Source organism: Cricetulus griseus, chromosome 7 (assembly GCF_003668045.3).
Source record: "Cricetulus griseus strain 17A/GY chromosome 7, alternate assembly CriGri-PICRH-1.0, whole genome shotgun sequence".
NCBI classification, from domain to species: domain Eukaryota; kingdom Metazoa; phylum Chordata; class Mammalia; order Rodentia; family Cricetidae; genus Cricetulus; species Cricetulus griseus.
This window is the reverse complement of record NC_048600.1, coordinates 132377120-132404787: the sequence shown is the minus strand read 5'-3', so window position 1 is coordinate 132404787 and position 27668 is coordinate 132377120. Positions and strand designations below refer to the sequence as shown.

The 27668-nt window shown below is 51.6% G+C and overlaps 1 protein-coding gene across 4 annotated transcripts in view; it reads right to left on the bottom strand.

Moving 5' to 3' along the window:
* Positions 1 to 2638: 2638 nt before the first annotated feature.
* The window catches only part of Rptor (regulatory associated protein of MTOR complex 1), a 258920-nt gene continuing 233890 nt past the window's right edge, over positions 2639 to 27668 (bottom strand). For all 4 annotated transcript variants that reach the window (XM_027425469.2, XM_027425467.2, XM_027425470.2 and 1 more), the window contains 14 exons: positions 26977 to 27095; positions 22687 to 22790; positions 21590 to 21773; positions 20616 to 20726; positions 15455 to 15560; positions 12536 to 12650; positions 11495 to 11619; positions 10457 to 10561; positions 9542 to 9648; positions 7721 to 7848; positions 7044 to 7130; positions 5860 to 5976; positions 5375 to 5504; positions 2639 to 4724 (listed from right to left, as the gene is read on the bottom strand). In XM_027425469.2, the coding sequence (XP_027281270.1) occupies positions 4656 to 4724; positions 5375 to 5504; positions 5860 to 5976; positions 7044 to 7130; positions 7721 to 7848; positions 9542 to 9648; positions 10457 to 10561; positions 11495 to 11619; positions 12536 to 12650; positions 15455 to 15560; positions 20616 to 20726; positions 21590 to 21773; positions 22687 to 22790; positions 26977 to 27095 (1607 nt within the window). In that variant the 3' untranslated portion in view covers positions 2639 to 4655. The remainder of the gene's footprint in view (positions 4725 to 5374; positions 5505 to 5859; positions 5977 to 7043; positions 7131 to 7720; positions 7849 to 9541; positions 9649 to 10456; positions 10562 to 11494; positions 11620 to 12535; positions 12651 to 15454; positions 15561 to 20615; positions 20727 to 21589; positions 21774 to 22686; positions 22791 to 26976; positions 27096 to 27668) is intronic.

Here is a 27668-nt window from a genome sequence, read left to right as displayed (position 1 = left end):
ACATGGCCTGACCCTTACACCACACAGTGGAGGTTTTTTTTTTTTCCCCGAGACAGGGTTTCTGTGTAGACTTGGCTGCCCTGAAACTCACTCCATAGACCAGGCTGCCCTCTGTGCCTTCCAAGTGCTGGAATTAAAGGCGCATGCCATCACCACCCAGCTCACACGGTGGGCTTTTGAGAGTGGTGACCAGGTTGGCTTCAAGTCTGTCTTTGTGTCATCCCCACTGTGATACAGGTGGCCTGGTGCAGCCACTTCCTGAGGCTGAGCAGCTGCCCCCATGTGGATGAGGCCCTAGCTGCAGGTCCTTACCTCCTTAGCTGTACTGCAACCATCTGCAAAGCAGTGGGGGACAGCCTGCAGGCAGAAGGGCTGACTCCAGAGAAAGGCCGGGACATGGTGGCTCTCTGAGCCTCACCTCTCTTTGCTCCTGTCGCCAGTGATATCCAGGGAGCCCTAGCCCCTTAGGTCAGAGGCTGCAGATCTTGTCTCCATGGCCAGTCCTGAGCATGCCTTCTGGGCTGAGACCATTGGGTGCAGGTTTCTTCACACTGCCTCTTGAGAGCTGGAGACTTTGAGCACGCTATAAAGTTTTGAAATGCTTTTCCCTCCCTGAAGATCTGTCAGTTTTGCTTGTTGGGGTGTGGGCAGCCTCCCTGGCTACTTATGAGGGGCACTTGCTGTCATCAGTGCTGAACCCCAGTTGATGTTGAGGTCTTGGGCCTGGCATGGCAATATTGAGGGGCTGTTATGGTGCCTCGGAGACTTCTGGGGATGGGTCCCTGGTACTCTAATGGAGCCTTGGTCTGTTCCAAATTTGCTATAACCCTGCCATGTGAAGGAGGAGTGGGCTGGGATGGAAAGCTGACTTTCTTGTCACCCTTGGATAGCCTATTTTCATAGGTCATGGGTACCATGGACAATGGGGGGAGGCTCTGCAGGCTGACAGAAGAGGATGGGTAGAGCATGTAGGGACCCCGGTTTCATGCCAGGACATGGGTGACATGTAAGCACATCTCCCAGACCAAAGAGGCAATGCAGGAAGTCCCACAGCTCTTGCCCAGCTCACCATGGTTGTAGCCGTATCGTGGTGTGCAGGGTACTCTTGTATGGCATCATCAACAGGTCCATGTCACATGGTGGCCACTAAAGCGGGCCCAGGAGTAGCTGAGGTAGGGCGCCAGGCAGTATTGGGATCATGAGTAAGGCCCCTTCTCAGAGATGGAGGGAAAAGGGCAGGTTGAGGCTCAGAGGTCTGGGTACAGGTGGCAGCAGAGCAGTTGTGCCTGGATTGGAGAGGGAGGCCATGGCAGGCCAGCTATGGCTAGAAGGCTCTTCTATCTCCTCACCAAGGAAACACAGACCTGGTTCTAGCTGGTGCCATGACCACAGGATGCTGCTGGCTGTATCATGTCAAATCTCTTCCACACAAGGCTCATGGACACTTCCCTGGTACCACACTGTTTTGGAAGCCCACAGCACCCACAATTACTTCTAAGAGACATGGGGGGGGGGATGGCAGGGCTGATCACTTCAAGGGCAGGACACTGGTTGGAAGTGCTAGCGACATTAGTGCACCACGCCACTATGACAGACACCACTGACTTCCAGGGCAATTGACAGTGGGTGAACAGTCTTGGGAGGTCAAAGGCTCAAGCCTGGGTGTGTCCAGACTGCTTCCTCCTGAGGCATGAAGGCTCTCTGTGCCTGTACACCACCATCCCTGTGGGTCATTTCCTGTTCTCTTCCCTGACCTCATTTTGACATGACCTGTGTAAAGACCCTGTCTCCATATACAGTCATGCTGAGGTGTGGGGGGAGGGGCAGATAGCTCAGCCTTTAATATGCCCCCACTTTCCTTCATGCGCTCTTGGTCTTCTGAGGGCTCCCCCTTGCCCTCCACACCTGAGGGACCATTCCACTTTCTGGGAACACGTGGGTTTTGATCAGACCAGTAATCAACTCAGGATGACCCAATAGGCCAATACCTCTGGCCTCAGGGGGTGGCAGGGGATCTGTTGACTTTGGAGGATGGGGATAAAGACACACGCAGTGGGTGCCAGAGGCCCCATCTGGCACAATGACCAGCATGCGACTGCAGAGGGGGCCCCGTGGCTCTCCCGGGTGGGCAGGCTGGGGTGTTTGGCTTGGAGGAGCACTGGGCTTCTGGACACATGTTTATAGCTAGTTTGCTGCCTGGCCCCTCACAGGACCACACAGCTGGCTACCTCTTCCCTAAGGCTGGCTGTACACCCACTCACCCACCTACCCTCTGCAGAAGCACTTGGTCTTGCCCAGAGTGGCTACAATGCTAATAGAAAAACGGGCCGACCACACGAGGCTGGTCTGTGTAAATTCGGGGCAACCTTATTAATGACAAGTCTGAGCTAGCAGAGGAATCCCAGTCACATTGCCTCAAGGTATCCATGGCAACCACCACCTCTTCCTTTCCAACCAGGCCCAGGAGGGCTAGATACAGTGGCCCTGTCTTGGGGAATTCACTTACAGCCATCTTGGGCCAAGACTGTTCCACACCAGAGGACCGGGGAATGCGGAAGCCATGACTGCACAGTCCTTTGTGGCCAAGTACAACACCCCCCCAACCCCACCCCACATGATCGCCTAGCAGAGGGCGTGGTCTGTTCTCACAGCTTTATTCTTTATTAACACTTTGCTGCTCTGAGCTTCATGGCAGTCCCATGTCTTGTCCTTTTCAATTCTCATTGTGGTAAAATAAATAGAGACAATGAACTCGAGGCCAGCGCTCTCTTGAGCCTTGGTTACTTTCATGATTGAATTTTCGCATCAGATTTGTGAAGGCCCAGCCCGTGAGCAAGATGCAAGCTCTGAAGTTCCACTAGGGAAGGGAGGCGGCCCCAACCCTTCAGACGGCCCTGTGCTGCCAAAACAGAACCACCAGTTAGACAGGGATAGAGCTGGACCACATTTGGAGTTCAGCTGCCAGAAGTTCCCGGCACGTCCCTGACTGGAGTGCCCTGCACAGAAATGGGCAGGTGGGCTCCTGGGGCAGCCAGGTGGTTCTAAGGTCTTCCTGATTCCAAGCTGCCATCTGGCCCGGCCAAGGGGATGAGTCGTCCTCCAGAGCCCCTCCTGGTACAAGGCTCTCCTGTCCTGCTTGTCCAGCCCCCTCTGGCCCCGTGGTCAGCCTGCATGGGCGCTTTCACATAGATGCTCTTGACTCAGACAAGTCCGCTGACCACAGCACAGGGACCTGGCCTCTGCCCTAACTGTCCCCACCCATGTCACTGGACTCGTGTTGGCAGAACTGATTAGGCCACTTTGTCCTCCTCTGAAAGATCCTGATTCCCAGGGAAAACGGAAAATGCTTTTCAAAACGTCATTACTGTGCTGTGCCTGTTTGTGTGCAGCTCCTCAACAATGCTGTGCTCCATTCAGGGCTGAAATGGAGGTAGCCCCTTGCGTGTGCGCGTGTGCACGCACGCACGCACGCACGCACACCACACACACACACACACACACACACACACACACACACACACACACACATGCGCGCGCGCGCGCCAGGCACACCAGGATACCACTGAGAAGCTTTCCCACCACAGATTGCATCATGCAACCTTCCTCCCATCATCAACGGGCTGTTGCTGGCCACAGGCCTCTAGGGTGCAGTGTGGTCTCTGAACCTCTGTGTGATGAGTGTGAAGCCAGCATGTGACAACACCTGAGGCAGGCTACAGTGCCCTACATGTGCAGGAAGGGAGACTGTGGGCCTGCACATGTGCACACCCTAAATGCACAGACCAGGGTAGCCATGTGCACTTGGGCACGGGTGGGGAGGCTGTGTGCCTGCACGCGGCACACACGAGGAGCTGGGGCCGTGGCCTCTGCTACTGCACTATGGGAGAGAAGCACTTGAGAACGACATTGCCTGGCAGGATGAGGCAATAGCTAATTCTACAGACCTACCTCACCTGTCCAGAGCCACAGAACCCTTTCCTCTAACCACATCCTGTGCAGGGCCCAGACTGGACCTCAGAGGCCTAGCTGTGCAGGGGGGTGGGGGGAGGGCTCTTCCTCACACCATCATAATGTGCCCAGTGAAGAGGTGGGTATGCTGGGCTGCCTCAGTGCCCTAGGAGACTCCATACTTGGGTAGCAGGAGAGGCCTCCCCTCTCCTCCCTCAATTGCTGTCTTCCATTCCTAGCAATTGCCCAGCCTACTCGGAGGGGCTCCTGTCCACACTGTGAGAGGACAGTGGGGCTGGGCCGTGGCTCTCAGGAGCCCCACACGCAGCTTTTCTACAGGGCTCCGTCTGTCCTGTGACTAATGCTTTGACCACATGAAGAAACCGAACGTATCCCTTTGTAAAACCTCAGAAGAAAACAGGACAGGACAGGACCAAGATGCACTCAGAGGCATCGTGAGGTCCTTGGTGCCTGGGTGCTGGTTCTTGATGGGATGCAGCGTCAAACCCTCCCCTGCTCTGGACTTGTACATTACAGTGAAGACAGACAGAAGGACGTGCAAGCCCCTCCTTAGTTGGCCATGGCCACGTCAGGAGCCGAGGGTTGCAGGGTGGGTAGGTAGGTGGGCACCGCAACCCAAGCAGTGCAATTTGGTTCACTATGTACAGCAGAGGGTGGCTGCAGCCCGGCAGGAGTCCTGGGTGCCGCTATCTGACGCGCTTCTCCACAGAATACACAGAGATGTAGTAGTCATTGCTTCCGACTGCCAGGTGAGGCTGTGAGGGAGAGAGCACACAAGGACATGAGCAGGGCTTCTGCTACGGTACGAGCTGTAGCGTGGGACCTAGAGGAAGGGTGCAGGCTGCCTGCACTGTGCCCAGCTCTAGCTGGGAGGCATTAACTACCATAACACCTCCCAACCCCACACTGGCACCGAAATGAAGGCCATTTACTGCCAGATTCTAGCAGGGATGATGTATCATCCAAATTCCATTACAGGCAATTTGCATACTACCCACAATCCCCTGCAGCTTCTTTTCAGGATGGCTCCACTGGGATGGTTCTGGGAATCTGATGCTGTGCACTTCAGCATCTACACACAGGCTCTGTGAAACCCACTCTGCAAAATCCTAGCAGCCCACAGGAGTGACACTCATCTATTGCTCCTTTGCCAAGAGGAAAGGGGAAGTCCCCCAACCAGGACACAGCTGCTGCCTCTCCCTCTGTGCTGTCTACTCTTACCTGAGTATTAAGACTTGAGTTTGCTTTCTAGGGGGCAGGGAGATGGTTTTCTGGAGACCTCAGTCCTGTCTTAGCTCTTTGTGTTCTTGGAGCCAGGAAACAGGGGCCCAGGCTTCCCAGGCTCCAGCACTTGACTCCTGACCCACTCCGGCTCCCCTAGAGACCCAGCAGTGAAGGTACAGACCCAGTGCGGGTGGAAAGCCAGGCAGCTGATGGCCCCGACCCTCTGGCCCATGAAGCCGTCGTAGTATTTGATGCTGCTGATCAGCTCCCCGCTGCCACTGTAGACGGCTGTGAACTGGTTCATGGAGCCACTGTGGCAGGAGGAAAAGACGGTCAGAATATTAGCTTCTGTCTCCCTGTGGTGTGGGAGGAAATAGGCCAAGGGGCTGGGTGGGGACAGGCAGCATGCCGCACATGGGGCCACACGCCAGGAGGTCCACCTGTGTGCCACCCTGAGGTAGGAAGAAGCTACTCATCTGTCACCCTCAGTAAGAACCAGACCTGTCCTCAGATGCCTTGAGGGCAGGTGTTTGTTCTCATGGCTGGAGAAGGCAGGAAGAGACCTTCTTTTTTTATTTCATGGTAGTACAGTTATACCTCTGTGCTGTGCACTCTGACAGGGTTCTCTGCTCAGAAGTAGGGGCGACATGGAGGCAGAATACCTACCAGGCGATCAGATTTGCTTGGGGATGGATGTCGAGGGCTGTCAGCCCCTTCACAATCTGCATTACATTCACGGACTCAGGCATCCGAGGATCAAAGAAGCGCACGTCCCCATTGACACTGTGAAAGAGGGCCATAGTGACGCTTGCTGGTGGCAACCTTACGGATATTACCTAGAGCCTGAGAGGGACCTGGCTCTGGAGGACAGTGACACTGACCATGTGAAGTTTCATGCTCATTTGCACATGCTGTTTAGGCCAAAGCCATGTAGACTCCCAGGGCCCCTATCAAGGGCCTCCCAGGTGGTGTCCCAGCCTCCCCATCCTGCCACCCTACTGGCTTTGGCAGTCAGGGCTCCTGGTAAACTGCCCTTTGTAGGCTGGAAAAGGCCAGGACTGATACTGAAGAGAGACACTGTGCTAGCTCAAAGCAGGACACAGCAGCAGGGTTAGAGGAGAATCAGGAGTAGAGTGTGCCACAGAGACCGGAGTTCATGAAGTGGAGCCCATGAGGGCAGAAGGCGGCGGCAGAGGGAGCCTGGTGGATGCCCAGACCCAAAGGGAGGCCAGGCTGCCTCCTTGCCTAGGCTGGTAGCCTCTGCTTCAAAGTCCATTCCAGGAGTTATGCTTTACTTCATACCATAGATAAGGGGGAAAGAACATTACTCTGAAGGAATGGTGGCTTCACAACAGTAAATTATGCTTTGCTGTCTCTTTAACAGGCAAATAAAGATTCGCTGCTCTCAGCACAGTATTTACTGAGCAGCAGGCCTGAATTTATGTGCAGAGGCTGGCTGGTGATGAGGCAGTCTGCTGGGACAGCCAGCCTGCTTGGGACTGTGCTGCCAGGTGCATCGTGCTTTGCTGCCCCTGCGACTACAGGAGGGACACACCTGCCTCCTCATCTCATTCAGACAGATGGATGCGAGTGCGAATGTACACACACACAAGCACCCCCCCACAACACACCCACAACACACCCACCCACCCACACACACACACACACACACACACACACACACACACACAAACTCTCTGCACTCTGACCTTTCTGGCCAGTCACAGTGTAGAGTCAATTACTGCTCTGAAATGCCATAGTCCCTAGCTGTTTAAATATCAAGGACATATTTAAATGGAGGGGAAACAATGTTTTCACAGCAAACGTCTTGTGCATATGTTGCTCCTTACCTCACACTCACGATGTGGCCCTCAGGGTGCTTCTGCAGGTAGGCCTTTACCACCCACGCTGTGTGCTCTCGGTAAGTCATGACCCGGCTAAAGGAGGAAGGTGCAGTCAGGCTGGGCCCAGCCCAGTCCCTCTTCTCCCATAGCCCATCGGCCAGGGAATTGCAGGGAGGGCGAGGAGGAGCAGGTGTGGCCTGGCGTCTCTGCCCCTGGGCAGAACCTCAGGAGGACACCCAAGTTGGAGCTGCTGGCTAGGCTGTATTAGGCCACTCCCCTTATCTGTCTAGCCTCCAATTCCCTAGTTCTGGCCTTGAAATTTGGATGCTATTTTGGGATGAAGAAGGCCTACTAGACCCGCCTGAGATGGCAGCTTAGTGAGAAGGCCACTCTGTTCCTCTGTCTCTGTGGGGTCAGCTTCAAGAGGTTTTCTCTGAGAGACAGGCCACAGGGCTGTCAGACAACTGGACAGCAGATGAAGATGGAGAATGAAGACACACAAGCCCAGCTATGACCCTACCGAGCATTCTCTGTAGCCCAGGTGCTGCCTTCTCGCCTGAGGTCAGAGCTCCACTGTAAACTGAAGACACTTCACGCTCAGAGGAACCTGGACCCTACACTGACAGTGGAGTGGCCTCTGCCATCTTAAACGGCACTGAGGAGAGGAGAGCTGTGACAGTTACCATTCACTGAGTGCCATCCTCCTGTCGTAGACTCGGATGGAGCCATCGCCCAGGCCAGCCACAATGAGCGAGCGGTGGGAATCACAGGACAGACTTGTCACACAGCTGTCAGCACCGGTGGGAATGTCCTAAGCCCCGGGAAAAAAGAGCCGTGAGGAGGGGCCTCCAGCTGCTGCAGTCTTTTGTGCACATCTATTTCTTTCAGGCCGAGAAACAGGTCTCGACCTACGCGGCTATCGTAGGCTACAGGGCTTCAGGCATGAGGCTGATCTGCTTGCCTGTCTGCCTTGAGCCTGTGCCTGCAGGCCAGGCTGAGCAGAGCCTGTGAGCCCAAGCCTGGGCACAGCCTGGAAAGCAACTGTGGGTATGCCTGGCTCTCAGTGACAATTAACCTTTCCAGCAACATCTCCCTTTCCTGAAAAGAAAGATGAAGCACATTTTGGCAGGGAGGGAGCCTCGTTAGCTCTCTCCTCAAACCCCTAATTAGTCAGGGAAGAGCTGAGGAACTGCTTCTCTGCTCCCCTTGGTGCCATAAATACTGCAGAAGGGCAGGATGGGTGATGAATGGGAGCAAGAAGTAACGGGAGCTGGAGCTGGGTCTCAGGGGGAGAGTGCTCTCTAATCAGATGGGGCAAACGGGGAATTGTGGGGGGTTCTGAATGGGGAAAATTGCTAAAGAGCTAAGCTCCCTTCTTTGCAGCTGACTCGATGACACCCAAGGAAGCGCTGTACCTGCACATAGCCCCCTAGAAACAGGAGCAGCCAAGCACTGTCTTACTCCAATTGTCATGTGGCACCATGGGGTGTGAGGGTGCCATGGTGGCATGCTAGCGGTGTTGATGGACAGACCTCATGCCATGCCAGCTCCTGTCATTCCTGCCTGTCTCTGCCCCTTTGCCCTGCAGATGTCCACAACTGTCCATGTGCCACTCTGGCAGGGCAGGTTGGAGAATGCTGAGGCCAGGCTCTGCTCTGTGGCTCGCTGGGCACTGGGAAAACACATCTCTCAGCTACCTATGTGATGTCCTAAACAGTATCTGTGATTTTGCCCTGGACCCAAAGGAGGTAGGATCAACTGGACTCTGGCAAGGAAGCCCAGGTATCTGAGGCAAAACCTATTATTATGAAAAATTTGGAGCCACACTGGTCTATACAGTAAGATTATGTCTCAAAATCAAGCAATCTTGAAAATGAAAGATGGGCCAGGCAGTGGTGGAGCACGCCTTTAATCCCAGCACTCAGGAGGCAAAGGCAGGTGGATCTCTGTGAGTTCGAGACCAGCCTGGCCTCCAGGACAGCCTCCAAAGCTACAAAGCCACAGAGAAACCCTGTCTCGAAAAACCAAAAAAAAAAAAAAAAGAAAAAGAAAGAAAAAAGTAGGTAAGGGTCCGAGTTTCAGCTTAGTGGTAGCATACACAAGCCCGGCCTTCTGTGTCCAGCACCACAGGGTAAGGAAAGATGCAGACAGTCAAACAATTAACCATTCTCATTTAAGACAGTTCATCCTACTGATTTCTGATAGTTCCTAATTTGCATGGAGAAACAATATTTGGAAATAATTTGGATTAGTACAGGCTTAATTATGCTGAAATGCAGGGTCATTGTGCATCGAGAGGTAATCAGTTTCTCTCCTTGCAGCAAGATGCCATCTCCCCGCCGTCTCCCTGCAGACAGACAGGGCAGACAGTTGGGCAGCAGCCACTGACTGTGCTTGCCTGGAGGCCACAGGTCTTGGTTCTCTTTGATAGGGATGGGCTCTATTTTGTGGAGTGGGAGCATGGGGTGTCTGGTACTACATAGCATGGGGCCCGGAGTCGTTACCTGCACTTTCGTCTCACGGTCAGTGTCCCAGATTCGGACAATGCGCACGTCCCCTGAGCTCATGAGGAGGCCAGTTTCTTGTTCCCAGTCTACCACCATCCCAGCTCCTGCAGAAACACAGTGGGCCACTGTGTCAAACAGTGGCTCAGACAAGACGGGATCCCAGGCATGGCCTCAGTCATGTAAGGCCAGGCTGGTGCAGTAATGTTCAGATGAGCACTGTGCGCAAGTCCTCTGGTAGAGCAGACGCAGGTACCCATGGGATATCACCTCAGCAGAAGCCATGAGGGCAGGAGCTAGTCCATCCCTGGTCCTCAGTGCTGCAGGAGGCTCATGGCCACAGACACCGTGCCTCCTGAGGCATGAGTGAGGGCCAGCCATGACTATCAGCGGATAGTCCCTGAGCATTTCTCGGGAAAGCTGACACCATATGTGGACCCTCTGGGCTTCACTCGTTCCTCACCTCAGTCAGCTGAGACTTCTACAAGGAAACCACAGGCCACTCAAGCTTCCTTTCCCAAAGTTCCCACCGGTCCAGGCAGGTCTGACTGTGGCTGGATTTCTCCAAGATGGAGATTACCATTCAGCGGTCCTGGGACAGCACTCAGCTGGCATGGGGACATCATGCCAGCCTTCATGCTCAGCCAGCAGCGACACTTCCCAAGCCACATTTGGCCACCCACAGTGCTTGCCTACAACTTGGCCAACTGAGAACAGGGTGAGCACCGGAATCCCTGAGGGTTACCTACTCTTGTGGTTTTTAGTGGGGACTACTGGATGATTTTGTAAACTCAGAAGTGAATGGGTGTCCTGGAGGCATCGGAACTATGTCTTTCACAGTTCTAGATGGCCTCCTCCTGAGGAGCCAAGGTCCCACCTTGTGCTGTCCGTAGCACATCTAGGAGCTAGACCCACCTCGGGTGGTTGGTAGCATGTCTGAGAGCCCCTGCCATGCAGTGACCATCTCTGGATTCTTTTCCAAATCAGCAAAGTTCTTCCAGACCCTGATGGCACCGTCATCTAGGGGGAGACAGGCAGGGTAAGCGCGTGCCCTGCAGGGTAGCCCCATCCATCCCTAAGACACAGATGCAGCGTTCTGGATATCTAGTCCTGCGGTTCTGATGTGAGCAAGCAGTAAAACATAGCTCTTAAGGGAGATGGGGCCATGCCGGATCCCAGCTCAGGAAACCACAAGCCACATGCCAATGGCTTGGCTGCGCGGCCACTTCTCCTCCCCAGAGCCAGCAGCATGGATGAGGCTGGATGAGACCAAATCACTTTCCTGACTCTCCCTCTAGTTCAGTCTCCCAGTGTGAAACTTAGTTTTTGCAGAGGACACAGCTTTGGGGCCTCTACCCCTGTCCACACTGCCCCTGGTGTTCTGCACCTATCAGCCTGACCCAAGGTCAAGAGAGGGCGGCTGCCTGGCTCACCAGACCGAAACACTACTGCTCAAAATAGAGCATGGTATTAAGTTATGCCAAGCAAAAGATCAAACAAATAAGAAAACAGAGTGAGAGCCATTCCTGTTTCTGAAACACCCCTCCTCACTGCCCTCCTTACCACACGCTAGAAGAAGGAAGCTGGCCTGCAAAGATGGAGAGACCTGGCTTGGGAGCCTTCATGGTCATGGGAGGAGGGGGCAGCATGGTCCTTGTGGACATTATGGCCTAGGCTGTCCTCCCTTGCTCTAGGGCCCATCGGGGTCCCCCATGAAGGTTAGGAGGGCAGAGGCTGACATGGCCTTTCCCATCATGGAAAGGCCAGGGACACTTGTTGAAAGAACAGTCTTAGAGTACTGACTAACACCCTAACTTGCTTACATTCAAGCCCCTTTCCTCACAAATGTCATTCTTCAGAATGACGGGGGACCTTGTGAGCAGTGTTTCGTGAAAAAAGGACAAACAGAAAACACGTGTCTCTCAGGCCTGGGTGCATACCAGTCCCGCTCACCTGTGGCAGTCAACAGCAAGGAGCAGTCCTGGCCATTCAGGTACTCCATGGCGGTGACCCTGGTGTACCGAGGGTTGCCATTGTGGAAGTAGTCCAGCTTCTCTCCTTTCTCCCAGTCCCAAAAACTTGAAGGAATAAGAGGTGACAGAAAGACAGTCGCTAGGGAAACACAGCCCAAACCGCAGTGGGATACTGCCTCATGCCCATGAGGTAGCTTGGTCAGAGCAGAAACTGGCCAGTGTGGGTGAGACCTTGTGTCCTGCTGGTTGGGAAGGTACAGTGTGGTGGTGGAAAGACAACGATTCAGCATTCCACCTCTGATATGTTCCCCAAGTAACTGAAGGCAGGGCCCCAAGATGATAGATCCTACACCAGTATTCACAGAAACAACCCAAGCTCCCTGGAAAGCGGGCAGTCTGGGAGATCCTTATAACAGCATATCACCAGCCCCAAATGAGGAAATGCTGCCACATGGCGACAACATGAGCCAACCACGAGGTACAAGTGAGAGACACCAGTCATGAAAGACAAACACCACAAAATTCCACTCTCAGGAGGCCCCCAGGGGCATCCGTTCAGAGACAAAAAGAAGATGGTACTGATGGGACCTGAGGGGAAAAGGGACTAGTGTTCACTGTGTGGAAAACGTTCTGGAGGTACTGGTGAGGGTTAGCCTTCATAGTATGCATGTGCACTGAGAGCAAGTGTTTAAGATGGCCAGTTTCCTGTTATACACAGTTTACCGTAATTAAAAAACAAAAGAAAGAGGGGAAAAGGAGATCCACAGGCATGCATTTATAAACTATGAACCTGCTCAAGTGGACGGTGGCCTCATTACATCAGGTCACAACCCGGTGTAAATTCTCTCTCAGGGATCCTCTGTCACCCATTTGCTTCTGCTGAACAGGCAAAGAGCAGGTCCCCTGCCTGTCCTGTCCTGTCCTTTAGTAAAGCAGCTCAGGTGAGGACCAGGATTGGGTGAGCCTCATGAGAGGTGCAATGGAGGGAGAAGACACCAGGGTAAACTGAAGCTGTGCCTACCAGATGCTGTCCTTGTCGGCGACAGCTATGCAAGGTGTAAAGGGGTGGAATTTGACCACAGAGGGCACACCAGGGTTCCTGTTCAGAAATATCTGATCATCCAGTCTGGTGATGCCTGCAAGAGATAATGGAGCCAAGTTCTTATCTACAACAACACTGATATTACCTTTACCAGACAGAGCCAAAGCAGGGGAGCAGCAGGGACCAAAGACAAGGGCTCAAAGTACACACTGAGGAGAAGGGTAGCTTTAGCCCAGGGCACCCAAAGCTCCTGGCAGAGCTAGACACGGGCGTGCCTCTGATAAGTGCTTATTACACTAACATAGCCGTATTCAGGGCAGAGGAACCTCTCTGAGTCTGAGGAAAGTGCCAGTGTGAAGGAGGGTGTGGCTACCACCTCTCAAGACCCAGTTAAGGCCCAGCGTCTTCAGTCTGGGAGGTAGCTAGCCAAGAAGTCACAGGGCTGAAGGACACAGGACAGGTCTTTCCAGGTCCCACACATTAGCTGATGGTGTACACCCTCCTTAGCTAAGGATGTAGCTCTAGGGAGATACCGTAACCATGCCTCCTAAGGGCTGGCTACAGGTGTGCCCGAACACGCCCACCAGGGTGTGGTCAAGGTGATGTCAGGGAGACATGATAAAGGTTTAAAGGGATAGGGAACGCACATGGTAGTCCCTCTATTCCCTGCTGCTTTGGCTTGCTCTGGCTTCCTGTCAGTTGGCATTTACCTATTAAAGACACCCTGACCATTATGGGCTACGTATTAGCTATTCACCATAGTGTGCAGCGTCCAGGCAGCTGGCAGACATGGTACGGTGGGCAGTGAAGTCTACTCAGAGTAAACAACACTTACTTCACAGCTGCAGCACCTTCTGCCTTGGCCCCAGACGCCTGCATGGACCTCTGGGTATCTGGAAGGGTGCTTCAGGGATCGCACATCTTTTTAGCCAGTGAACACAGCTCTTAGGTAGACAGAGGAAAGTCTCTGGTCTAGCCAGGAGGCCCTTATGAGATACTAGGCAGAGTGGAGGCTTTAGTGCTGGCAGAAGCCAGATCTTGGGTAGTTCTGAGCTGGGCTCTCTCCCTTGCTGTACAGGGGGCTCTAGGATGGCCACACTGGGAGAGTCACATTGTTCAGCCAGTGTCTGCCCTCTGCTTCCTCTTCCCAGACACATGGTAAAGAGGGAGATGGCTGGGGGTGGTGCTGCTGGAGGAGGGACCCTTGGTTTGCAGTGGTTCAAGTCTATAGCTAGGGGCGTCCTCGTTCTCAGTTACGTTTTTCTGGCTGTTATTGAGGACTCCGGGAAGGTGGTAAAGTTCTGAGCAATGGAAGGTGAGAGAAACACTCTAACAGCCAATGCATCTGCATATATGCAAACAGCAGTGTGTGCAGTTGGCCTGGGTCACCTACTTGGGACGCCAATGATGATCAGGGACTTGAAGAATGAATGCCAAGTGCTTGTCCCCATTTCCTGGGGCCTGACTTGTACTTTCGCAGTCAGCTGCATTCGGCCTGGAGGCAGCACTTCCCACCTTTCTTGCTGACACAGACCCAGTACACACCACACCCAGTACACACCCAGCTGCCAGACAAACAGCTTTTGTGCTGAACCTGGGTGCCTGCCTGGCAGACTGCACTGCAGCCCTCTGAGCCCTGAGCTCCCTGTGTGCCCACCTTACCTGATGAGCTTCCAATCATTCACTAACTTCACTTTCGGGCTGAGCCCCAGGTCTCACACTTTACATGAGTGTTTTACCACGTAGCTACTGCACCCTGTGTGTGCGCTTTTCATAAACATATCTCCTTATGACAAAGACTACAAAGAATACTTGTGTCTAGAAAACATGTGCTCTCGTGTGCACGTTAGAGGTTAACCTTGGGTGTCATTCATCAGGAACTATCAACCTTGTTTTTAAAAGGGTGGCTCACCAATTAGGCTAGGCTGCCCGGCCACTAATGACTGTCTGCTACAAACATGTAGTACAGTGCCTAGCTTTCTATGTGTGGGTTCTGGGGCTTAGACCCAGGCACTCGTGCTTGTGTGGTGAGCACTTTACTGAGTGAGCTGTCCCCCAGCCCCACCTGACTTGGTACTCTGAATGCATGCCTCTGTAGCTGGGACCACGAGGCCCCCAGACATGTAATTGTGTGGGCCTAGTTCCCAACTTGTTTCCAAACTATGCCGCCCTGGCTGCCCTGGCCTGGAGTCCTGGGGTCCTAAGGAGACACCACTGAGGAGAGTGTAGTAGACAGGGGTGCAGAGAGGGCGCTGTGGGTAGCGTGTTTGCTAGCTGCACACTTCCGAGCAGTGGTTATGAGACACGAGCACCTGCACACACACTGTGCAATCTACTGACAGGAGCTTGCTTTTGGGACTCTACAGTAAGTAGCACACACTGTCCTTGGCTAATCAGTAACATTTTCCCCATGAGGCTGGATGCAAAAACATACAAGGGGGCAAACATGGCATGCTGTCAAGTCTGGGAAAGGTCTGGTGAAGGTGTAGTTGTCCAGGTTTGGAGGAATGGAGCCAGTGGTCACTTCGAGAACATCTCAGGTGGTTAGTGAGATGTGTGTCCCCAGGGCCTGGAAAGGGCTTGCATCCCCGCCCCCTGTCTGGAAATGCCAAAGAGCAGAAGTGATGCTTCTCGGATGGTCACTGGCTAGTGAAGACTTGCCTCTACTGAGACCCCAGGGCAGGAATGTTCCTGAGGAGAAGCCCTCCCCGTGAGGTGGCCTCCTCTTCCCCATGCTACTCCTCCTTGTTCCAGCTGCCTCCACCAGTCAGTGCAATAGTCTGCAAGAGCCGCACACACAGTGCCTTGGAGGCGGAAGGGGACTGACTGGCCAGGTCCTGAGTGTGTGGCAGAAGACCTGCTCCCCCCGCCCCAGGGGGGGGGGCACTGTGTACTCACCCTTCTGGATGACCTGCTGGGCCTGCTTTCTGACTCTAGTGTTCCTCAGGAACCGCCACTCACGTTCCTTGCGGATCTGACTCTCCAGGTCATGCTCTTCAGGGATCTTTAAGGACAGAAAACCCTAGATCAGGCTCAGCAATTAGAAGACGGCCACTTCTGAGCCGAACATGGTGGTGCATGCCCATGACTTCAGTACTTGAGGGGCTGAGGCAGGTGGAGCATCATGAGTTCGAGGCCAGTATGGTCTATATGGTGAATTTCAGGCTACACAGTGAGTGGACCATGTTTTAGGAAACAACAAGCAAAGGACATTATTGAGGTCTGGAGGTCTGGGTCCTTTTGTCTGGGCCCTGGCTGAACCCTACTGATGGGAGGAGATGACTACAGGGTGGAGTCCCGAGAGTTTCCAACAAGGGAAACCCCTCCCAGGCATGCAGAGGCAGAGGGTCTGCCTCTGACAACTATGGCACTCGCTTGTCAACATGGCAGCATTACCTTCTCTCCCCAAAGGGGGCAAACCTCACTGACTGATTTTCTTGGGAAGCTAAGAGTTAGTTTTAAATTCCCCAAACACTGAGACAGCCAATGAATGAACAAGGTAAGACCCTCCCTCCCCTGGCTGAGAACACAGATAGAGGACCTGTCTGGGTCAGCCAGGAGATAGCTGCTTCCAGAGGAAAGCAGCAGGGAGACCCAAGACAGGACTGTGTTTCTTCTCCAGTGTTTTATTGCTACTCATCCTTCTTTTCCTTCTCAAAAACTGCAAAGAAATACACCCAACAACAACAACAAAATCAACAGTCACAGGAGGACACCCAACCTGGACACAGGGGAGATGTCACTACCTCCTTGTGAATAGTTATTGGTTTAGAAATAGCCCCACAGCAGCAAATGTGGATTCAGAACCATGAGTGTCAGGTTATTTCATGACACTGCAGAGCTTATTAGAAAAGAAATGACAAATGACCAATGACATGGAGCAACAATAAGAAGCAGCTTTCGACAAATCTGATAGTGCAGAGAGATGCACTTTAATGAAACCCAGTTTCACTGGGAGCAGATTAGAAGGAGAGGTCTAAAAGGTGCGTGGACCTGAGGGGTGGGGTTGCAGTTCTGGTGCAGCTCTGACTATGAGACTGTGCTGAGCTGCTGTTGCACATGTTGGGGTGGATCCAGGACGGATTCCAGGCCTGGTCTCCAAAGATGACAAAACAGAGACAAGCAAGGCCTAGAGGAGACACAGGCACATGACATTCTGGTGGGTGTCAGACAGTCTGGCACTTGCACTGTCACTGGTGACAGAACCCTGGCCCTGGACTCTGTCTAATGGGAGTGAAGGGGTGGTGGTGGTGGTGGTGGTGGGGCTGTCTCTTTTATCCAGCAGACCTGCTATACTTGTGACAGGCAGTACTGGAACCAAGTTCACAGAATGAAGAGGCAGAAGATGGTACAGAGGCAGCCCAGTGAGAAGGTATAGGCATGGTGCCATTGGGGGCCACTAGAGTAGAGGGACCAGATGAGACCATCTCCCCCTGCTTTCTCTCTCCAACCACTTATCTCTGGGCTGAGTAATTTTGCCTTTTGGTAAACAGGCATCCAGTCCTGGCTTCTGGGATCCTCTCTCCATGCAGAGCTCCTAGAGCAGTGCTCTCAACCTTCCTAATGCTGTGACCCTGTAATATGGTTGTTGTGGTGACCGCCCCCCACCATAAAATTATTTCATTGCGACTTCCTAACTGTAATTTTGCTACTGTTATGAATGGTAATGTAAACCATCACCTTTAGCTGACTTGTGCACACCACACATTCTATACTTGTGTTAATGTGTGTTACCTTTGAAAGTGTGTATGTTTTCAGAGCAAGGGAACCAGACACCAATGAAAATGGGCGGCCCAGGTGATCCAGCCTCTCAGAGTGCCTCTGCTGCAGTTTCCTCAGAGCTCAGCATCCAGAACAGTTTCAATGCTGTTGGCTGAGATGGTCCAGCCTCACAGACTACTCCAGCTAGATTTCAGATCTGCACTTTGCCATCACACAGAGACTGGACAACAGCTAGCTCTCCCAAGACTTGAGCATTATCATAATTTCTCAGAGTCTCCTAAAGATGTCACTGTCCCCAGAAAACAGGAAGCAGCTTAGAGAACATGATGCCCACATTCCCAAGAGATGGGGTGGGTGGTTTTTGGTCATTCAATGGGTTATGGCTATGGCCAGGAAAAAAGCTGAACAAAGGAGATTAGATTCAGGGATCTTGTTCTGAGAAGAAAAAGGGGAGACAGAAATAATAGGATAAAGGATATATTATTGTATCTACTTTCAAGCTAAGAAAAAACAATTACTAAGATGGGCATTAGTGGCACACACCTTTAATCCCAGCACTTGGGAGGCAGGGGCAGGCGGATCTCTATGAGTTGGAGACCAGCCTGTCTACAGAGCAAGTTCCAGGACAGCCTCCAAAGCAATACAGAGAAGCCCCGTCTCAAACAACAAACAACAAACAACAACAAGGGGGTGGGGTGAGGAATCTTTTATAGAATCTTTCTGTACACTGTGAGGATGTGTCACTCTGATTGGTTTAATAAAAAGCTGAATGGCCAATAGCTACGCAGGATATCCGGGCACAAGAGAACGCTGGGAAGAGGAAAAGAGACGGAGTCACCAGGCAGATGGAGAGGAAGCAGCATGGGCAATACAGAGTAAAGGTGACCAAGCCACATAAAAGAATGCTGGTCAAAAGATATGGGTTAATTCAAATTATAAGAGCTAGTTAGAAACAAACCCAAGCTATCATAATTAATATTAAGTCCCCCCCCCCCCCGAGCCTCTGGTGAGCTCTCGGCCCAAAGTAAAATTCAATTACAGGGGTTGAGATCTACAGGCTGAGAACTGCTACTGTAGGGGATTTTCTTTATTAGTGATGGATGGGGGAGGGGCCAGCCCACTGTAGGTGGGGCCACCCCTGGGCTGGTGGCCCTGGGTTCCATAAGAAATCAGGCCACGAGGAGCAAGACAGTAAGCAGCAGTCCCCCATGGTCTCTGCATCAGCTCCTGCCTCCAGGTACCTGTCCCGATGTCTTTGATGATGAACTAGGATGTGGAAGTGTAAGTTGGACAAGCCCTTTCCTCTCTAAGTTGTTTTTGGTCATGGTGTTTCACTGCAGCAGTAAAAACCCAAACTAAGACAGAGTTTCTTGTATCCCAGCCTGGGCTCAAACATGCTGTGTAGCTGAGGATGGGCACGGCAGCTGCCTGAGTAACTATTTGATGAAGTCCATCATTTTGTTTGTATCTTATTAAAGGCTCTGTCTAGCCCAATGGTTTATGGTTTTGGTCTTACATGTAGGCACAGTTCACTCTGTTACTTGTTGGTGAGGTGTGAGGTGGGGATTGAGACTGTTTCTTTGTGAAATGTCTCTGCTGAATCGGACTGTTTTCTCACCCTTGCAGAAAATCAATGGAACCTGCCCATTTGGCTGTCTCTGGGCTCTGCATTCTACCCTCCTGATCTATGTGTCTATCCATTCCCTGGTCCCAAACACATTCTGTGCTAACTGCACAGTCTCGGAATTGGACAGACTGAGCCCTGTAGCTTTGTTCTATTGCCAAGTTTCTAGTTTTAGGAGTTTCAATTCTTTTCTCTATATTTTAAGTTCTTCATATTTTTCCAAAACACTTTTCCTGGAACTTTGATCAAGGCTGATTTAAGTGGCCATTTAGGGAGGCCAGCACCTGCATGCTACTGAGCCTTCCCACCTAGGAACACAGCCTCTCTCATTTCTTCTACAGTATTACAATTTTCAGTATTTTTAAAAGGATTTGTGCCTGAGGGTTTCTGTGTTGTAGTGCTGTTTTCAAACGCCACTTCAGTCTCTGGTTGCTTCTGACAGAGACACAGGTGGTTTGTAGCATATCTCTGCGTCTGGCAAGCCTGCTGAACTCAGTGCATCCATGCACACAGGGATGTCTGGGAGTGGAGACAGCTTCATTTCACCTTCCTGACCTCAATTTTTGTTTTTATAGGGACTCATAGAGAGCATCCATATTTGATTTTTATATATTACTTTGCATCTTAACAAAGCAATGATTAGTTTGAAGGGAATGGTGGCCCAAGATGTAGGAAGTCTGGCCATCTTATATTTTGACACTTGTTTTGAGTGCTCTCCGAGCATTGACTTGGGCATCTAGCTGACATACAATTATGAATATGCGGTGGCGCTCAGTTCTCAGTTCTCAATGAGCAGGAGGAGAAAATCTTCTAAGAGCCTGCTTCAGACCTACAGACAAATCTAACAGCCAATCCCTGAAGCGTTTGCATGGAGACACTCACAGGCTGACCGGGAGGAGCTGCTCTGCTGCAGGTTTGGGGCCTTTCACTTGGGCACAAATCTAGTCTTGACACATTGTGTCCTAAATCTAAGGCAGAGTAAGACCCAGGAGGCAGTTTGGCAGAGTAAATCGCCATTTTCCCCAGAATGCTAAGTCACCAAGCATGGCCAAGGATAGGTGTGAGCACATTACTCCATGAGGGAGTTAGATAAGGTGACATGTGATGCTGGCGAGTTCTAGACAGATTTTTGACTGTGCTTTCTTTGGGAAGACAGGAGAAAAGCAAAGTCAGCCACTTTGGCTCTTCTTCTTGTTTTGTTCTGTTTAAGACAGGTGTCTCTTGCCCTCAAACTCACTCTGTAGACCAGGCTGGCCCACAGAGATCCTCTTATCTCTGACTTGGGAGTGCTGGGATTAAAAGTGAGCACCACCACCACCTGGTGGGCTCTTCTATCTTAACTGTTGCCACCTGTACCATGATGACACTTTGGTGTCACCTTCTAACAGCTAGCAAGGTATGAAAGAAGCCACAGAAACCAAAGGTAAGGCTGAATGTGACTGAGCTCCGCCCAACCCACACCCCTGCAAATCCTGGCCCTCTTGCTCAGGTCACAGCTGGGCTAATAGATCCTTGTGAACCAAAGATGCAGACAGGATTGGGGCTTTTTGTCACTAGGCAGGGACTTAGAGGAACAAGGATCAAACCCAAAGGCCAGCATCAGGGACACATGGGCAAGGAGAAGGCAGTGTGAGGACCCCAGTCTGAGGCATAGCACCGAGGGTTGGAAAGCCACATCCCAAACTCCACCGTGGCAGAGAGCTCAGTACTCACCTTCATGACTGGCTGGGCAAAGTAGCGGGCACTCCAGTCGCAGAACCCAGTCTGTATTGTGGCACAAATGAAGCTTTTGTGTCCTGCAGCATCGTCGCCATCATCTGTGGTCTTGGGGGCATTTGAGAAAGGACAGAATCAGGAGGAAATGCTTTAGTCTCCCTGTACCTACTGACTTGAGTTTGGAGACGGGGTCTCACTATGTAGCCCAGTCTGTCTTGGAAGTCCTGATCTTCCTGCCTCAGGCTGTTGAGTGTCAGGGTTGTATGCTCATGCCTGGCACTCCGATACTTCTTACACTTGAAAGGATGTCTCACTTAGGACAGAGGCACAGTGGGCAGAGCTGTGACAGATGACCATGGGGACAGCTGCACTCTCCCCATCTGTAATATAGAACCAGTGGTCTTCCTACCCCAGCATTCTGAGTGCTGGGATTCCAGGTGTGGGTCACTGCTCCAAACTGAGAGACACTCTGAACATCCATCCCTCTCTGCTGTGCAGTGGCAGATAGGATGTGCTCATCTGTGTGGCTCTGGGAGCCTGGTTCCTCTCTCCTGAACCATCCTTTCCAGCTTAGCTAAAGGCAGAGCATGTGCCTGCTTGTGTGGAGTAACCGAATGCTTATGGAAAAACAAACAAGCTACCCAGCACAAGTATCGCAGGGCAGTGGCCACGTAAAGTGGAGACAGAACACTATTTACCCACATGCTTAACATGACTCATAGAGTGGCCCAGATGAGTCAACCTAGAAGAAGGAGGAGCTGCAGGAAGACCAGACCTGCAGAGAGGGGGCGCTGGACCTGGGTGCCACTGTGTCTCCAGGGGTCTCAAAGGCAGCAGCTGACCAGGCCACAGGGACAGAGTGATCTCAAACTAAGGAATGTCAGGAAAACAAAACCCTCAGCACTCTTCCTGCCACTGAGTACTTACTGGTTATGAGGGGCCGCAAAACAGCTCATGTCTTTTTTTTGTACCTGATCTGGCCCTTTGTCAAACATCTTGCGCGTTCGAGGGAACTGGTGGGAGTGAGGGGTGTACTGTGCCCCCGTGGGGCCTGCAGTACCCGGGCGGCTGGAGGACAGGTCACGGCTGACAGTCTGCTTGGCCACGTCATTGGTCAGGCTGCAGCTGCTGGTGCTAGATGCTGGCGGAGAGCCTCTGCGGTTGTAATAAGAGCAGACAGCATGCTGTACTGAGGGGTCACAATGCAGAGATGAGATCCCAGGCCCTCACCCCTGGAAATGTCTCCCCTGAAGCTAAGCAGGACTGTCCTTGCTGGATGCTCCCTGGCAGGTGTTGAGACGTGAGGGAACCGAGGGAGCCAGTGAGGACAAGATAACACAACCAGAGCTGGGGTGAACAGTCAGTCACACTGTTTCCTGAGCAGAGACTGGTGTGACAGTGTAGAGCCAACCCCACTGCTCACCTACAGAGAGAACCCAGGTCCTCTGAAAAAATTCCAAAGGGCACAGAAATCAGGCATGATTCATTGTTTCCTGTCATGCCGTGTATAAATGAAGTGTTGTTGGCATAGGGAAGAAGTTTAGAAAGGGGCGTGTGTGTGTGTGTGTGTGTGTGTGCGTGCGTGCGTGTGCGAGTGTGTGTGCGTGTGTGTGTCTGTGTGTGTGTGTGTGTCTGTGTGTGTGTGTGTGTCTGTGTGTGTGTGTCTGTGTGTGTGTGTGAGTGTGAGTGTGTGTGTCTGTGTGTGTGTGAGTGTGTGTGTATGTGTGCGCGCGCGCGCGTGCGAGTGTGTGTGAGTGTGTGTGTGAGTGTGTGTGTGTGTGTGAGTGTGTGTGTGTGAGAGTGTGTGTGTGAGTGTGTGTGTGTGTGTGAGTGTGTGTGAGTGTGTGTCTGTGTGTGTGTGAGTGTGTGTGTGTATGTGCGCGCGTGCGTGCGTGTGTGTGAGTGTGTGTGTGAGTGTGTGTGAGTGTGTGTGTGTGAGTGTGTGTTTAGGGAGAGAGAATGGAGAGGGGTGGAGAATTGCCAAGAGAAGGGAAGAGAGAGGGAAACAAGGACCCTTAGCAGCTGGGACCCCACCAGAGTGGGGAGGAGCTAGCGAGGAGCCACTCACCCCACTTGGTGGATGAGCATGCCCTTGTTGGTTGGGCTGGCTGGGGCCGACTGGGTGAGAGAGGAAGTGTCCAGGATTCGCTGGGGCCGGGCATTCACTGTGGCCTACAAGAGCAAACGAGGAAGGACACAGTGGTGACTATCTACCTGAAGCTATGAGGCCTCAGATTCCTGTGAGAGCCATGGCTGGGAAAGTTTTTGTTGGATTTTGTGGAGGAAAGCCCCCCAGGTGTGACATTCCCCAAGGGGACACCTAGGACAAAGTGCTGCTCTTTAGGTCTTTCTGGAAATCATTGAGCACAGCCTGCCAGGCTCAGGCTAGGGAGTGATCTCTGAAGAAAGCTCTAGGAGCTGGAATGTGAGCTGTCCAAGGCTCCGCTCCTACACCAAGGCCACCTGGGGCCAGGCCTTAGCACTGTCCCATCCTACTGGCCTCTCATCTCAGAGCCATGAGGTGACCTAAGCAGGTGTACTGAGGGTTGAAAGTGCTGCTATCCGACTGGAGTGCTGAGTTACCACAGTCCAGAACTGTGGCTGCTGGGCAGTGACAATGTCCTGTGTTCCTCAAAAGGGTCCATGAAAACCAAGGGGCTGGAGAGGTAGAATAACACATGGAGTTTCACTTTCCTCAGGACAAACCACTCCTGGAGACTTTGTGTAACTGTCTTAAAGCTCCCATTACAGGGTCTTGGGTGGCCACCCTGGACTTACAGTCTAGGGCATTGGTTCCCAACCTTCCTGGTGCTGCAACCCTTTAATACAGTTCCTTTTGTTGTGGTGACCTGTAGTCATAAAATTATTTCATTGCTACTTCATAACTGTAATTTTGCTACTGTTATAATCATAATGTAACTATTTTTGGAGAGAGAGGTTTGCCAAAGGGGTCATGACCCACAGGTTGAGAACCACTGGTTTAGACGTACACTGGAAGTCAGAGCCTCACAGAAGCTTGGCAGTGACTGTCCCCACCAAGCCTCTCAGGTCTGGGCACTTTGAAAGTGGCAATGGGAAGCTGGGTGACAAGTAGAGACAAGTTTTACTCTGCCCTCAGGCCGGCCTCAAACTCATGGTTCTTCAGCTCCCACCCCCTGAGAGGCTAGGTTACAGCACGTTTAATAGAACCATTTATTTTTATTTTTATTTGAGCTATTTTTTGTACCTTGGGCTGGCTTTGAACTCTCTATCAAGCTGAAGATGACTTTAAACTTCTCATCCTCCATTTCCCTAGTGCTGGGAATACAGCCTTGCACAAGCACTCTTAGTTGTATGTGGTTCTGGGGAAGGACCTGTGGATTTGGGATGCCAGGTGGACCAGCCAGGGGGAACTTTTAGGGCTTCTGAATATGCTCCTCTGAGACCCAGTCTTCGTCTCCCAGGGCTTATGACACTTCAGTTTCCAGAGTGCCTGTCTGCACATGTCCTGTTGAAGGTGTGGTTCCTGGCATCCAGAGGCTGTGTCACTATGCTTAGGTGAATTTACATGTCTTTGCCTTTACTTTTATTCTGACTCCAGTATCTGAGCAGCCATGCTTGGAGTTGCACCCCTGTTCTCCATCCTCGGAACAGGAGAGGGCAGAGAACAAGAGCCGATGGAGCCACAGATGGCTCCTTAGGGCCATGACCTCCTCTTTCTACCTTTGTGTGGTTCGAGAGTTCCCAGAAGCATGAACGTGAAATCAGGCTACACCTATCAAGCAGAGCGGGCTCTTTCAGACACAGCTATAGCTAGTAGCAACTTCTTTATTTGAATATAGAATTCTAGGGGGCATTCTACAGTAATAATGCCATTTTGACTCTGATGAGCAAAAATTTGGCTTCAGAGTTAAATAATGCAAAATAGGTTCATTTCTTTATAAAGTGAAATACAATCTCTTTAGTTTCTAGAGAAGACATATTTTAAAATTAAAATTATGACAAACAAAAGAATTTCCATAATGTTAATGTTCCTGAATTCTTCAGTAGTGTTTATTTTAAACAACCACCCACCCCCTCCAGGGTAGCCCACACTGGTCTCTGTGACCCTGGCTGTGGTGTGCCTCCAGCTGGTAGCATGTGCACTGAGGCCACATGCCACTGTCCTGAGAGTGCTAGGCTGTCTTTTAGGGGCGGCAGCTTGCTGATACAGCAGATAGTAGACAGGAGGATGATACTTTACAGTAGAGAGTATGGGCACGCCCACTCAGCTGCATTCATGAAACACAACCCCAAAGCCCAAGCCCAGGAGGTGGAAACCTTTCTTCTGGGCAATCAAAGCCCTTAAAAGATACTGTTTAAGCTAGGCAGTGGTGGCACAACACCTTTAAACCCAGCACTCTGGGAGGCAGAGGCAGGAGAGGAGGATCTCTGTGAGTTTGAGGCCAGCCTGGTGGTCTACAGAGCCAGTTCCAGGTCAGCCTCCAAAGCCACAGAGAAACCCTGTCTCAAAGGAAAGAAAAAAAGAAAAAAAGAAAAGGCTACTGTTTAACACCAAGGCTCTGTCTATAGCACTGAACTTACAGTGGTGAAATTCAATATCAGGCACCAGGACTATAGTGTGAAATAATTCAGGCACAGTACCTGTAAGGGCAAATACATCAATGTGCTGAAAGATAAATGCAGACAGCTGAGTCCTGACTTGCCATGACCAATACACTCCAGACACAGGCTCAATCTGATAAAGGTACTCTCAGTGCAAGTCCCAAGCTGTGCGGCCTGTGTAAGTGTGGCCACGGTCAGGAGGCCATCTTTCGTCTCCAAGGACAAAGAATACACCAGATACCTTTGTGTAAGAGAACTGTGATGAGGAAAGGGAACTGCTTATGAACTTTGAACATAAAGACTTAATGTCCACATGAAGATTTAGGGTGACTTAACATACACACACACACACACACACACACACACACACACACACACACACACACGAATGAGACAGGGTTTCTCTGTGTAGCCTGGATGACCTGGAACTCACTTTGTAGATCAACCTGGCCTTGAACTCAGAGACCTGCCTGCCTCTGCCTCCTGAGTGCTGGAATCAAAAGTGTGCACCACCACTGCCCAGCTTAGAGATAATTGTTTAAAGGTCCAAGCTTGAGGGACCCACATAGTAGAAAGGGAGAACCAATTCCCCATCCCCTGATCTCCCTAAGTACTGTGGCATGGAGACATGGACATGGACAAGCACCCACCCCCAACATGATAAGGATCCAACCTGAAACTGTACTAGGTGGGAGACGCAGGAGTGTACAAGGTAGTGTGAGTGATGGGAAGGAGCTGCCCCAAGTACATGCGGCTCTTGCAGGATCTGGGAAGTCCCTCCTCTAGCCAGACTCTCCACCTTCCTTTTTTCCCTTGTTTCCTGCTTTCCTCTTCCTTTGGCCTCAAACCATAGCATATAACAAATACATACTGTAATAATTGTCTAATTTTCTATCAAACACTAATTTTATTGATTTAAAACAATGTTTTTGTTTTTGTTTTTTTTTTTTGGTTTTTTTGAGACAGGGTTTCTCTCTGTAGCTTTGGAGCCTGTCCTGGAACTTGCTCTGTAGACCAGGCTGTCCTAGAACTCACAGAAGTCCTCCTGCCTCTGCTGGGGTTAAAGGCGTGCATCACCATTGCCTGGCCAAAACAATGATGTATTTAAACAATATTTAATTTTTATTAAACAATAACCCTGCAGTTTTCTATGAGGCACTGGCAGACAGGGTGGACTATCCACTGAGGGCGTGCATCTCTGCGGTAGGTCACACATAAGGAGGAAGGGAGCTGGGTTGGGAAGTGAGTAGAGGAGGCCAAGTCAGTCTGGATGGAACAAGCCAGGCTGCCCCAGGCTGGGGACTCTCAACACTTGACATTGAGCTGGACTTACTGAGCAGGAGAACAGAATAATTTACCCCTGTACCTTAAGTGTGACCTCACCTTGAATCTAAAACCCACAATGCACTCTGGTATTCACAGTGCTGCTTCAACAGAGAGACGTAGCCTTTTAAAGCTGGGCACAGGGAGGAGCTGAAGAAGCAGCAGCTGTATTCAGCGAGACAATTTTAATCAGCTAAGAAGACAGAACTACATGCACAGAAACATATCCAGTCAAAGAGCGAGCACCAGTGAATGGGGTCAGCTAAGGGTTGAAGACCAGGCAGGGTGATATTTTCTCTATGCTCCTTGCAACTTTTTCTGCATGCAAAAACTTCTATTTATTTTTTTAAAGCTACAATATAGGCCTGAATGTCCCTGGAGATCCTTGTTTGAATATTCACGACAGGAACAGAAAGGTGAGAGCTCCAGTGACAATCTCTCATGCACATACCTTGTAAGCAATGCTGTTGAGGACTTTCATGGCCAAATCAGAAACATCTGGATAGGGATCAGCGGCTAGATGAAGTAAGACTCTCCAAATTTGAGTGTAAACACTATTGAAAGAAACTCCTAGGAAAGAAAAACAGGAGATATCTTAGTGGCAAGTAGCTCCTGTGCATGGACAGGCTTGTGAGGTAGATTATTTTCTATATACCCCATGCTGTTGGAAGGGAGCATTAGAGCTAGGGTAACAGGAGCTTCCCCATTTGCTGTTCTGTGTGTTGTCCCAGCAGGTAAGGAGATGCTTGCCATCAAGTCTGATGACCTGAGTTCAACTCCCAAAGCCCACATGGTGGAATGGAGAATTGACACCCTCTGACCGCTACATGTATACCATGGTACACACACACACACACACACACACACACACACACGCGCACACACACACACACACACACACGCACGCACACGCGCGCACACACACGCACGCACGCGCACACACACGCACGCACACACACGCACGCACACACGCACACACGCACGCACAACACACACACACACGCACGCACACACACAGCGCGCACACACGCACGCACGCACACACACGCACGCACACACACACACGCACGCACACACGCACACACACACACACGCACGCACACACACACGCGCGCACGCACGCACGCACACACACACACGCGC